At 42.1% G+C, this 14,135-nt stretch overlaps 1 protein-coding gene across 6 annotated transcripts in view; it reads right to left on the bottom strand.

Moving 5' to 3' along the window:
* Window positions 1–11,226, bottom strand: part of UHRF2 (ubiquitin like with PHD and ring finger domains 2) — a 79,568-nt gene extending 68,342 nt beyond the window's left edge. For 5 of the 6 annotated variants that reach the window (XR_005956764.1, XM_041486207.1, XM_041486208.1 and 2 more), the window contains exon 1: window positions 10,925–11,226. Coding sequence is in view for 5 of the 6 variants with exons in the window: in XM_041486207.1 (XP_041342141.1) it covers window positions 10,925–11,077 (153 nt within the window). In the remaining variant the exon portion in view is untranslated. Of the gene's footprint in view, window positions 1–10,239; window positions 10,646–10,924 lie in introns of those variants that run through there. The other variant, XM_041486211.1, reaches the window with a different exon arrangement.
* Window positions 11,227–14,135: the final 2,909 nt, after the last annotated feature.

Raw genomic sequence — 14,135 nt, 5'->3', positions numbered from 1 at the left:
TTTGCAGATGACACCAGACTGAACAGTGCTCTTAACACACCTGAAGGATGGGATGTCCAGAGGGACCTGGGCAGGCTGGAGAAGTGTGTCCATGGGAATCTCATGAGGTTTAGTAACATCAAGTGTAAGGTGCCACATCTGGGTCAGAGCAATCCCCTGATACCAACAGAGGCTGGGGAAGAATAGACCAGAGCAGCCCTGCTGAGAAGGGCTCGGGGTGCTGCTGGGCGAGAGGCTGGAGCTGACCCAGCCATGGGCACTCCCAGCCCAGAGAGCCACAAGTGTCCTGGGCTGCAGCCAAAGCAGCGTGGCCAGCAGGGCCAGGGAGGGGATTCTGCCCCTCTGCTCTGCTCTGCTGAGACCCCACCTGCAGGGCTGCATCAGCTCTGGGGCCCCAGCACAGGAAGGACATGGAACTGTTGGAGTGAGTCCAGGGGAGGACAAAAGCATGATTGGAGGGACGGAGATGGAGCATCTCTCCTACAAGGAAACTGAGATTTTTCAGCCTGGCTTAAGGGTCATCTAATTGGAAACTTCCACTTCCCAAAGGGAGCCTACAAGATGGAGAGGAATCTTTAGGAAGGGCATGTAGTAAGAGAGCAAGAGGCAATGGCTTCAAACCTGAAAGACAACCGGTTCAGATTAGATATTAAGAAATTCTTTACAGAGGGTGGTGAGACACTGAAACAGGCTGCCCAGAGAATCTGTGAATGCCCCATTCCTCAAAGTGTTCAGGGAGAGATTAGATGGGACCCTAAGCAATCTGGTCTGTGAAAGGTGTCCCTGCCCACGGCAGTGCATTTGGAACAAGATGATCTTTACAGCCCGTTTGAATCCAAACCATGCTATGATTCTGTCATCTGCCAAAGTGTTTATGGCTTGTTTTTTCCCCTCTGTTTTTACCACTTATACTCTCTGCAGGAATATTTCATGACACCAGATTATTCTATGATTAGTGAGGTCACATTTAAGTCTCAAAGCACAGTAACAGACTTAAGATTACTAATGTCTCCTAACGTGATAGGGAAAGGGCTCCTGTATGAGCAAGATGTATGTTCCTAAGTATGAGCAACTGTATAAATTTAGACCAACTAGATACACTGCAACAGTGTCTGCTCCTAGAAACAAAACAGAGTACCACAGAAACTCAACCAGCAGAATCGATCACGTGCTTTTTGACTTGCAAGAACTGATATGAGAATCTGCAAGTATACCTGTGCCTAGCCATTACTTCTTCACTGACAACTGAAATCCTTGGAGTAACAAAGCTGGAAAACAGTGTTTAAAGAAATCCATTTCACACAGGAGAGCAGATGGTTTTTCTGATGGTTTTATGATGGTTTTTCTTGAATTACAATAGACAATTTTATCCCATTCTGCTGCATAAAGACACTGAAAAGATTCCCTAAAAACATGTTTGTATGGACAGCACATTAAAAGAAAAGAAACAAACATTACATGCTTAATAAGCATTTAAGGTCACTTGTCAATCACAAGCTTATACATGCAAATGAGAAACAAAAGTAATCACACAAGTATCAGATAATCAATCTCCTTTAACTCAGCTATGATTTCTTAACGGGTGATTAGAACATGTCCTGGAGCAAAAATAACTAAACAGGCAATTTCATCTATGAAATTTTACTAGCTCTTCTGATCCTACTGCTGTAAGAAAAAGATGGATTTTTTTTTTCCTTAGCAGGAGATTTCACTTTCAGTTTCAATTCCTCTTAAAGACTGGAATGCTTCAGAAGTCTTTAAAGTTTCATTAACATATTCTGAATAAAACGACACTAAAGAACAACTAGCTTTACTGTATCTAACACTCTATCACTATTGTAAATACATGTAAGTTGATAAACAGACTACATCTTCCAAATGTATTTTCATCATCATGTGTTACAGACACTATCAATTTCAAAACAGCCCTAGAGAAGGTTTTTATAAATACTTAAAGGTAACACAGCACTGTGCTTACACTACTACACAAGAGCAGCCACAGAAATGCAATACTGGAATTGATATCTACATACTATCACTGTTAGAAGAGCTGTCCTGAAACATCAAGCCACAAATTACTTTAAAAGCATGTAGAAGCTGCACTTACATGAACATGAATAATCATGCAGAATATGGTATATGATACTGCATTACTTGGGTAAAAAAATTGCCTGACAAGTAATTTACCAATTACTATCACACTAACTACAAGACCCAGCAGAAGGACAGCTCATTATGTCTCCTACAGCAGGTACAGAGACGTCCCAAGGAAGCACACAGTATTTCTTATATCTTAATGTGCAATCCAGGAGTGGGGTGACTTTAATCCAGCCATTGCACTTGACAATGAAGATCTTTAAATACCTATGAAAGTGTGCTTTTAAGCATCTTCTGAGGTTTTCTTTTCCAAGAAATGTGTCTGTATCTAGCAATACAGATGAAATAAACTATAATGAATGCAGGTGATCTCTTTAATTAACAAAGTAGAATGAAAAATTAAGTGACAACCTTATTCTGCACAGGCATTATATGCACCTGGCAAATTTAACAGGAAATGTGTAAGAGTAAAGATCTTCAAGCTCAAGTTCAGTAAAAAACTCGGTTAGGAATTTGTTAGAAGTTACGCAGAGGGTGTTAGCCTGAAGAAATAAGAATCTGTAACTTCCAGCTGAGCTGGGTACTTACTCGAAGCAAGCAAAGTGGACTTCCAGAACTTCATGTATTTTCCACATTAAGACTTATGTACAAACCTAACTTTTCCTGCCTGAAGTAGGCCATTGGAATTAAATTCCACAGAAACATTCAAACATACCTCTAACCAGCACCTAGTAACAGAAAACTCAAAACCAGCTTTTCAGCACGTAACAGTGAATTTTGGGCAATGGGATCAGCACAGGACAAAAACAATACAATAACCTTTACTACTCAATAGTGGACCCTAAGTTTATGGACTTCAGCCATTCTCAGGGTGTGCTCAGTTTGCTTACATTTTCAAAGCTGAAAGAGAACCTAACCAGTATTTTTAATTTCACATGAAAAAACTGTACCTCCACCTGGATTCTATTCAAAAGAATGCTTAAGGACTCTGATATCTTTAAATACATGTATGAACCACATTCAGAGCAGTAGGCATACGGTCAGGCTTTTACAGTAACTGTGTAGTGACACTTTCACATGGAAGTATAGCTGACACAGCTAAAACAGAGACAAAAGCAAAATAAAGGGGGAATCTAGTAGCCAACCATCTAAGAAAGTTAATGTCTTTACAGATTCAATGTAGGCTGACTTCAAGCATACAAAACTCCAAGAAATCCAGTTCCTCCTCAACCAACTGTAGTTTCAACAATATTTCTTACAAGTTTCATATAGTATCTCTGCCAAAAAATATTTTGTCTTGTGATCATTCTACTAAAACATCCCACATTCTTCTGTCACATGGGGCAGTTTTGATGCCATCAGTGAAGTGTTTTAGACATGTATCAGTAACTGTTGAATGCCCAAGGTATTTCCAGCCCTGAACAATGCAACTCCTCAAACAATCCATTATATCAAGAAGATAAGAAGGCAAACATCTTTAAGCAGAGACTGCACATCTACTAGGTTTACAGGCTCCTTCTCTCATGTCTACAGCAGACCAGTTCTGAAGTGTGGGCTCGAGCTTCACTATACTTTCTCCACATTTAACTGAGGTTTTTACATATATACTCTGCAAGACATAAAAACACTCTGTTCATGCTGGTTTTACTCTGGTACTCCTGCAAGTTTTCTCCTAACTCTCCTCTCCTTATTTTTAGCAGAGATCCTAATACAAACCAAATAGCTACAAATACTAATCTTAGACAAAATCTAACTTCAATACAGATTTACTTTTCTAAACAGGAAATAACTTCTATCATGCTTGAAAAGATATATCAAAGAAACCATGAGTCACTCTCAGAAATAAAAAAAGAAATTCCAGTTTAGACTCACTAGTGCTTTTTGTCCTGATTTGGCTTTCATGGCTGGCTGTTAAAAAATTGCATTAAATTCAAATGACAGATCATTCCTTAATTTCAAGGAGGAGAATTTACTCATCAGTTAAAAAATAAAATAAAATAAAATAAAATAAAATAAAATAAAATAAAATAAAATAAAATAAAATAAAATAAAATAAAATAAAATCATTGCTGTGCCTTTGCTCTCTCTTTTAGAGAAACATATGAGTAGGTGAATTATCTGGACAACCAAGTTCTCTAACAGACTCTAGATCCATATTCCTCCAAAACAGAATGCAGACAGACGACAACATTTCATAACACAGTAACCAAAGAAGTTAGTAGTGTCTGGAGAATATGGTCCAAATTAGACTCAGTTCTGTCAATTTTTGCCACAAGACTCACGTTTCAAAGCAGCCTACAAGAACATTTGAATATGTGATGCCACCAAAAACCCCAATAAGGTCACACAAACTAGCCTTTATACCAGGGAATATGCTCCTTTTTGACTGCTTGTGTATGTTATACAACAGCTAAGGACCTGCCCTGGACATAAGGAAAAAGACAGTCATAACACTGGGTAGTATAAAATTTCTATCAATTAACCATATCTGAAGTAAGTATCATAGTCTCAGATTCCAACAGACTCAAAAGAAAGCATACAGCGAAAATAATTCCTAGGTAAGAAGAATATGGAAGCTTTCATAATCTAAAAAGGGCTTTTCTACAACTACAGTTACAACCAAAGTTTGATCGTACCACAGTACAAATATGCTGTTTGTTCAACTCTCCCCACAAAGAGGAAGTCTGGCATGCTATAAAAAGCCACATAACATAGAAACAAATTACAGAATCTTGTTGCTGATACAGTCTGCAATTACACATCAATCTTGGTATAAACATAATGATAAATGTACATTAGTCATCTTCATACTCAGTCAACAAGACTAACTTTCTCTGAGAAGGCATTGACAATTTTCCTGAAGCTCTGTACCTAAAATTAAGAACAAAAGCCTACATTCAAAAAAAGCCAATAAACAAGAGGGTTTTACACCTTTTCTACAAAACTATTTGCAGAGTGTATACTTTTGGTCTGAAATAAATACAATCCAAAATAGATTCCAGTGTACAAGATGAGTACCAACACAAAAACAGCTGAAAGTCAAGAACTGCAAGACTTCTTGACTTTATCAGAAAATCACGGTAAAGGTAGCTATGTTCAGTCTCAACTAATGATTTCAGAAGGTTCAAGTCTGCACCTCTTCCAAGTTACACTTTTTTATAAAGCAGTTTATGTTTTGAAGATTATTTATTCCTTTGTTACTGAGATACAGAAAAAAAAATGTTAATTTAGATATGGTAGTTTCTTCTTGGATGAAACTCTAAGTCCCACTAAAGCAACAGTTGCTCATTAACTTCTAGCTGAAGTTAGAGCAGCAAGGTTTCTCTTCTTTTGTCATTCTAAGGAGTCTTCTAATTATGTAAAGAGAAGTTCATGGTGTCTTCTGGATGCTCTTTGATGTTATTTGATACTGTCATTAAAAAATAAAAAAGCAAGCATGTCAAAATATATAGCTGCACAGAGATCCTCAGCAGCATGGAAAGAATCATCCATCCCTGTGCTGATTAGATGAGAAGGGTCAAGTACCTCCTGTATGATGGTATGGGCTTCTATAGCAAAGGCAACTGAAGTTCAGCAACAGTGGTGCCAGCGAGAGCAAATGGCTATCTGCAGCTTGTGAGGACACCTGTAATGAAGAACTGGTTATTATCTCAAGCTTCCATAATCAACAAAAATCTAAAAACCACACCAAAAAATCCCCAATAACCAAGTACATTTTTACATAATTTTACAGTTAAATCATTAAGAACAGAGATTTAATTAATAGCTTTTAAAGAATAGAATCCTCTCATAACTATCTGTATTATTGATATCAACATTTGATTACATATTACCATGGAAAATTGTCATAATCTAGTGTCAGTGTAGGCCTTGCACTCTGTATCTAAGGGTTTGTGGAGTTCTTTATAATATAAAAAAATATTCCTTTTCTAAGAGCTTCCAGGCTAATTTAAAAAAGTACATGTACAAAACTATCCTAACTAAATTACATGAATGCGTGACTCAAATGTGCAGTATGACTCTTGGGGATGTCCTGTGTAGGATGAAGAGTTGGATTTGATGATACCTGTGGGTCCCTTCCAATTCAGTGTATTCTGTGATTCTGGGAGTAAATATACATCCCATAAAATACAATCCTAAAGTTGGCTGCAATTTCTTACAGGCTACATAATTCTCTTTCAGGTTCCTAATACTTAAATAATACATACAAAACAGTATAACGTATTGCATTTTAACCTATGTTTCTTTGCTTTGCCTTCAGTTTGTTTAGGTGCTTTAAATAATAAAGACAATCAGATCCAAGAATGGTAAATTGCATTAGCAGCTTTACAATAACAATTTAACAAAAATATTGTTTCAGTAAACTTCTGCAATTGTAGAATAAAAACTTACTCACAGGCCTACCAAACCTACTATCAAGGTAAGTTTTGAGTATACACCATGAATTCACTATGTTGGGAATTTTGGAATGCAGTTTGATAATATCTGACCTGAAGACTCCAGGTGACTCTCCTCACACTACAGAGCTACTTGTTATCAGCTTCCTCAAAGAATGGCAATTACTTCCCTTCTAAGGTTTCTTCAAACTGTTTCTCTAAAACAAAAAACTTAACTGCTCCAGCTGAAGATTTCTCACCCCAGATTTCTGCCTGAAGCAGATGGGGTTTGGACAGCTTCAGCTGAAAATATTTACAATTTTCCAAGCAAAATAAAGCTGGGAAGAGTCTGTGCTAAGAAACTCAATTGTTCTATGAATAGGCTTAGCACTCCCATTCCTGAGGGAAAGACTTCACAAGTATTGCTTTTCTAGCTTTCGGGAAATTCACCCAAGTTGTAAGTATTAAGAAGGACTCAAACATACGGTAAACAAACCTGAAGTTTGGAAGCTTCAACTCACATGAGATTTCACCCACTATTCATGTGCCACCCAGGTTACCCAGAAGCTAGAGGTCTGGTATAATGAAGGCATGTCCTATTGACAGATTTTTAACTGTGTGTTTTACTGAAGATACTTTACCACAAGCATGTTCTCATGCAAAGCTGAAGTTCCTCCACTCCACTTACCCCTCTATTGTTTCAGTTAAGTTTTATAGAAACAAAACCCAAATACTTGGTCCTTACAGTGTGGGTCTGACAAACTAGACTTTAAATATTCAACTTGCACAGCTAAGTAACACAATGCATACTACCATACTTCTTTGTGCACAAAAGCAGAGCTGAATTTCTTTTAGTGAAGTAGGCCTGATTTGCAGCAATTTTGACCTCAAGTAAATAAACAGCTTCAATATTCTCACCTCCTCCTGCTGACTTCAGTCTCCCACGACACAATTTAGGAGTGGTTTCCTCACCAACAAGATTAATGACTTCAAAAGTCATTTCAGTCACTGACTCCTACATATATCGGCAAAGAAGCCTTTGGGCTCCAATGTCTTTTCTCCCCTACTTTGGTAAGCACTATGGAAAATATACTGAGATAATGGGGTTTTTTAACAATGGTCATTTACAAATGTTCACCAAGTTCAAATTCCAACAGGGTGGGATGGGATGATGACAGAAGCCAACAACAAACATTAGTTCTTGTCTTCCACAAATAGTAGTTATTGCTGAAATACAAGAGTGCGCATGTTTAGTTATATGCAAAACATAAGCAGGTATTAGTACTGTTACAGTTTTACAGAAAACCTCAAGCTCTCTGATGCGTTTTCAAATTCAACTTCCATGTACTTTTACAGCTCTATTTTCCAGTATTGTAACTGAAAGAAACTAGAAATCCCATAATGACGGTAACTTGGCTCTACAGAAAATCTGCTCTGGTAGCTCAAAATGCAAAGATATCTCCTTCACTTTCATGAATAAACTGAGAACTTCTATTCTCAAGAACAGTTTCACATGCTTTCCAATTAGGAGAAAGAATATGCTGCCGGAAATCAGACTGTCATCTTGCTTTTCTGAATTTCTCTAAGAACAAGTTGAACGAAAGTTAGCACATTACACAGAAAAATATTAGCTATTAATAGTCTGTAGTGGGGTAAGGTTAAAATATGTTTTATTCCAGCATAAGGAAATATTTGTGGCCCTATAGGAAAATCCTTCCAGATAATGATCCGCCATCTTCAAGAGGGAAAGCAAGAGACATCTCTGCAGGTTTCTACGTTCAGTAGACTTCTCTGGCTAACTGCAGAGTTAAGAATAAAAAAAACTTTGTCTGAAAGTTCCACCTCAATCTAGAATATGCCTTGACTTGTGTGGCTAGAAGAGCCAGTCAGCTTGGCAGAAATGTGGAGCCCCAGAGAGCACAGGATGTCCTGTACAGGTTACAGAGTAATACTATATTGGTGAGTCTTCAGCGTCTCATGTGAATGGCAGGTCCTTCTGGCAGTAAAAGATGCCAACCTATTCAACAAAGTAGTGCTATTCCTGGCATTTACAAGAAAAAAAACCCCCAACTCAACAGTCATGCAAAGTACTACATTAATGATAACACTAGGTTTCTTCCAGTAGTTCTAGGGTATTTTAACCCTTAAAAGACATGGGAAGTACTGACCACTTAAGTTCTTGTATTTGTCTTTGAGGATCAGACAACATCAAATTACAATATAGCACATTAACTACATTAACTGTACACAGAGACTCCTAAAAAACCGCAAAATTATAGCTCCAGCTCAAAATCTTAGTTGAAATTGTTCTCTACTGCAAGCTAGGAACATGATGCTGTTGAAATTCAGCCCATAAACAATGACTCACTTAGGTTTCTACATCCTTATAACCTCATATACCTCTCATTTTTAGGAGGACATTACTTAGCCAGGGTTCCCACCATTTGCAAAATCCAAGCATTTCTGGAAGTTCCCAACCACTACAGTAAACAGCATTCAGTAGAAGGATCATGGTTCTACTAGCAGACTGTACAGATTTAACCATACTGAGCGCTAACCACATAAAATAAGAAAAGCATTACACCTAGATAATATTTTTTACAACACATACAGCAATCTTCAGGGGGTGTTTAAGTTTTCACATCAGGATACTCCTTTCTGTTCATCTCAAATTTAACTAAAGCGACCTTTTTTTATTCCTAATATTAAAATAAATATTATTTTATTTTATCACCGCCCTAAGAGAATTAAGTTACTTAGCTTCATGTTCTCAACATCCAGTTTTACTTGTGCAAAAGCAACCCTTCTGATCTTTTTACTTATGAGCACCATGGAAACAGAAAAGCAACCCATAATCAAAAAGGAAACTTAAGAATTAATCATGGTAATTACAAGAAAATTAACATTTATGGGGAGTGAAACTATAAAAACCCAATTCCCTAACTCTTCACTAACATGATCCCAGCTGTGTCCTAAACTGCATATACTAAGTAACAAACTCTCACATGCTGCTCCTGTAGGCAACTTCAGCTATAATATTTCACTATCCCATTTTCTCAAGCAAGTCATCTGTTAACTAAAATGTTCACACTAATTGGTCTGGCCACTTTCAGATTACACTGGAAAGCACAGCTCATTACAGACTCATCTTCCCTGCTCCTCAGATAGAGAATTTGGGGTAAAAACCTCGGGTTTGCCCCACATAAACATCTATACCCAAAGAAGAGTGCTAGCACAGAACAAAGCCAAGCAGGTTACACAACTCCAAGACTCATGTTCCTTGATTTGGCCCCTTCAGAAAAACACATATTTGTACATAATGTTCCTTAGAGACCAGTCTTCAGAAGTGCTCACTGTCACTAACCTGTAGAACACAAAAATCTAGTCATTTGCTATTGGTTCAAAATCTAGGCTTAGCATCTAGCCACTAATGCTGACCCCCTGGTTAACAGTTAAATTTCTATTTTTCAAGATTTCTCTACCTGTTTGTAAAGATACACACTTTGTCTCTTTTGAGGCAGAAATCTCACTGCTGTGCATTACTCCACTTAGGTGAACGCTTCAACACTCATCTGCTGCAAGAAGATGCATCTTCGGAGTCACTTTCCCTGAAATGCACCACACATTCGGTGCCTTCCGCGTCAGGTAATAGCTATGCTTCACTTTCACTACTCGAGCACTGCGCAGTTTACGAAACGCAGCTTCAAAGGTTACACCCATCAGCGAAGTTACAGCCTGAGGCGACCTATTCGGAACAAAACCTTACCATCGCCCGAGGGGAGGTTCCACCTCACGGAACACTTCCTGCCAGTCACCCCTGCCATAGCGGCTTCCCGTGGTGGGGATGAAGCGCCTCGCTGGACTACGAGCAGTCGCCCTTATCCCGCCCGGGACACTCCGGGACTCACAAGTCGAGGACACCGTGGCATCCCAACTCCTGCCCGCGCCAATTAACCCCGCGCCGCCGCCTCTCCCGGCCCCGCCACGTGCGGACCTGGGGCGCCCTTTTCCCTGGAAACCGCTCGCGGTCGGCCCGCTTCCCGCCCTGCCCGGCCTGGATGCGGCGGGGCGGAGGAGAGCGGGGTAGCTCCCTCCTTCCCCCCGCAACCCTCCGGCTACTGTCACTTGGGCAGGATGAAGGCGGGAGCCGAGGGAGGAGCCTCTCGCCGCTCAGGTGGGAAAACAAACACACAAAGGGGTTTCACCAGGACCCGGTGAGGGGTTTTACTGGGGTTTTTACTTCATCGAGGAAAACGGGGGAGCCAGAGCATTCTGTCAGGGTGGGCTCCCCGCTGCCCTCCCTTCCTCCCAGACCCGGGAGTAAACAAAAGCGGCAGCTCACAGAACAGCACATGGGTGGAGACGGGGACCCCTGGGCCGCACAAAGAGCCGGGCTCGGGATTAGGGGAGACCCCCGAGGGCCCGCCTGCGTAGCGGAGATCCCGCCTCACCTGCTTGCCGCGGTAGAAGAGCCGCTGGCGGTCGGGGCTCACGCGGAAGGTCTCCTCGATCTTCTCCCGCAGGCACTCGATCTTGGTGAGGCGGCTCAGGTCGTCGATGGTCTGGGTCTCCGTGCCGTCGATGGTGCGGACCTGGATCCACATGGTGCGCGCCCTCCCGCCCGCTGGACCGGCCGCGGGCAAAGGATGGGAGACACAGGCAGCGGGTGGGAACGGGGTCCGCTCCGCGGGTGAGCGCCCACGGCGTGGGAGGTGCCGGGGAGGAGTCCGGACGCTACCCCGCTCTTTGTCTGGCCCGACGGGGCAGGAATTTCAAACCCCGCGGAGCGGGCGCGACCCTCCCGCCCGCAAACCGGGCCGCCCGTCCCGCTCGGCGGGGTACGGGAGAAGGAAGGGGAGCGGAGCAGATCCCACGGCGCTCCCCGATCCCGCCGAGGCAGCGCAGATCGCGGCGGGTCTCGGCGGGCCGGCGGCGGGCAGGGCTACGGGGATGCGCCGGAAGCCATCGCCCGGCCCGGGCACTGTTTACCGGGGAGCGCCGCCGCGCTCACATGGAGGTCACGGCGCCAACGCCGATCTCGCGAGAGCGCCCGGCCGCGGCCGTGCAGACAACACGCCGGGGCGGGAGCGGGGGCGGGGGGAGCGAGGCGGGCACGCGGCACCACCACGCCCCCTCCCGCCGCGCGCTCCGGCCGCCTGCCGGTCCCGCCCGCTCCGCCCCGCGCGCTGTGCCCACCGGCGCGAGGCCTGCGGGGGGAGGGGTCGGCGCGCGCCGGGGAAGCGGCCGTTGGCGTCTCCATGGCGGCAGGCGCGGCGCCGAGGGCTGTGAGGGCCCTGCGCCCGCAGCGGGCGCGCCGGGCAGCCCCGGCATCCCCGGCAAGCGGGACCAGCGCTTCCCAGGACATAACGCTGCATGTAACCCTACACTGACAGAGCTACATGTAACCCTACCCCAAAGATACAGATTAATACTGGCGGTCGTTACAAATACGGGGCGAGACTAGAGAAGACAAGGAGAAGCTTCGTTTACGCCGCGAATCTGGTGTACATTTGGCTCTCCGCATTTTTCTGCATTGGATAATTCTGCGAATTACCGCCAGACAAATTGGAGTTACATAGCTAGTTGTGGGCTAGTCCTTTGGTCACTCTGTCGCAGGAAGGTGGAGAACATTCCTTTGGTCACTCTGTCACACATTCCTTTGGTCACTCTGTCACAGGAAGGTGGAGAACAAAGAAAGAAGGTTGAAAGTGAGAAAATGGGCATCTAAATAGCAACAATTTAATTAAAACTTAAAATTTAGTTATAACCAAAAGTTGTGCGCACAAAGCAAAATGAGGAAGGATTTCAGTACATAAAATTGACAGGCACTTGTTCATTTATCCATTTCTACAAAACCAGATCTTTGTCATATTTGAAGGTTGCTTAGGAAGACAAGCGCCTTAACTCCTAATACCCTGCTCTTTGTTCTTCTTATCCCAGCTCTAATTGCTGCGTGTGACACAAAGTGGTCTAGGATGGTCTAGGATGTCTGGGATGTCCAGGATGTCTACCAGTCTTCCCCACTGGGTCCCTTGCTGGTGAACTCCTCCAGCCTACTCACTGGCAGTGTTGTCCCAAATACAGGTTCTTCTGTCTGTTGTGTAAGAAGCTGACCCATAGGAGACACTTGTTTATTTCAGGTTTGTGCAGAGGTGAACCCACAAAACCAGCTACAGTCAGGCTGAAAACTTCTACTTTCATAACACAGAAGTACAAGCATACCTAATTTCTAATTACATGCCTATTTAATAGCTATTGAACTCAAAGAAAGGAAATTTAGTTTAGATATATAGAAAAAATTCTTTACTGTGGGAGTAATGAGGCAGAAATATGGGTTGCCCAGAAAAGTTGTGGATACTCCATCCCTGGAAGTGTTCAAAACTGGTTTGGATAGTACATTGAGGAACCTGGGCAGGTGGAGCTGCCCTTGCCCATCACAGGGAGACTGAAACTAGATGGTTTTTAAAGTCCCTTCCAAACCAAACCATTTTATGATTCTATGATCTTTTGCCCATTTTGATGTAAAGGTAGGATACATTTTAAATTTATTGCTCATGTTCAGCTGGAGGTGGGTAGCCTGAGCTTTAGAGGTGTGGTTTTCATGCAATAATGAGCTAAGTTAAGCTAAAGAACACAGATTTAGCTGATTTTGCTAACTTGAGTAAAATTTATTATATACTGCCAGACAGTTTCCTACTTATCTGTTGTTCTCAATTATTCACACTGCAAAATCTTTTCCTTAAATCATTCATCATTCATGATTCTCTCCTTTGAGACCTAAATTCTCAATCTGAATATGAGGCCATTTAAGCCTCATTTGTTTTGTCAAAAAACATGTCTTGTTTTCTCTCAAATTCCAAGGGATTTCCCCATGCCAGCAAGTTCCACTCTATCTTTTCTCTTGTAGTTATGTTAGCACCACTCTTACTGTTCTTTGTATTAATGAAATATGAGAAGCATTTAGCATTGATACTAGCCATCATCATTATTTGGTATGTTCTAGAAAGTACATTTTCACATGCTTCTATATTTATATGCATACACTTAAGACACAATAAACAGTAAGTACCACTAGTAAAAGGATAAATAATCAACACAACTGTTTCAGCTGTGCTTTATTTGATAACCATGCTTTTTACCATATTACATGTGAGTCACTTAAAGAGTGTAGTAACTCATTGCCATCCCTGCTCCTGGATTACAAAGGGCACCACATTCAGGTCTGCAGGCTAAAAAGAACAACTCACAGGTCACAGTTCAGATCTATCTCTCTCCTTGGTCTAGACAGTTCCTTTTTTAAATTCTCTACCAAAATCAGCCTTTGATGGCATAAATGCATGGGTTGCCTGTGACATTTGCCAAGATGTACAAATAAGCTTTGTGTTTCAGCTCTGCAAAGGCACATGTGGCTCTCTATCTGAAGGGTAGAGAGCCACATGTGCCTTTGCAAAGCTGACCTCTTATTTTATATTGCCGGGCACCAGGAAGCTGGTGGGGTGTTTATAGCTGTTCATGCAATTTACAAACCTCACACACCTCTCTGCTGGGAAAGATCCCTTCACTTTCATCCCTACTGCAGAGAAAGTTCCTTTAATTCTCAACTTAGATAGCTGAAGAGTTTGGCAAAAAACCTTCTGAAACTCAGTAAAGGCAAATACAGGG

The sequence above is a fragment of the Pyrgilauda ruficollis genome, unplaced genomic scaffold (assembly GCF_017590135.1).
Source record: "Pyrgilauda ruficollis isolate IOZ18807 unplaced genomic scaffold, ASM1759013v1 scaffold74, whole genome shotgun sequence".
In the NCBI taxonomy this organism is placed as follows: Eukaryota; Metazoa; Chordata; class Aves; order Passeriformes; family Passeridae; genus Pyrgilauda; species Pyrgilauda ruficollis.
The sequence above is the reverse complement of the archived record's forward strand: the minus strand, read 5'-3'. Positions and strand labels throughout refer to the sequence as shown.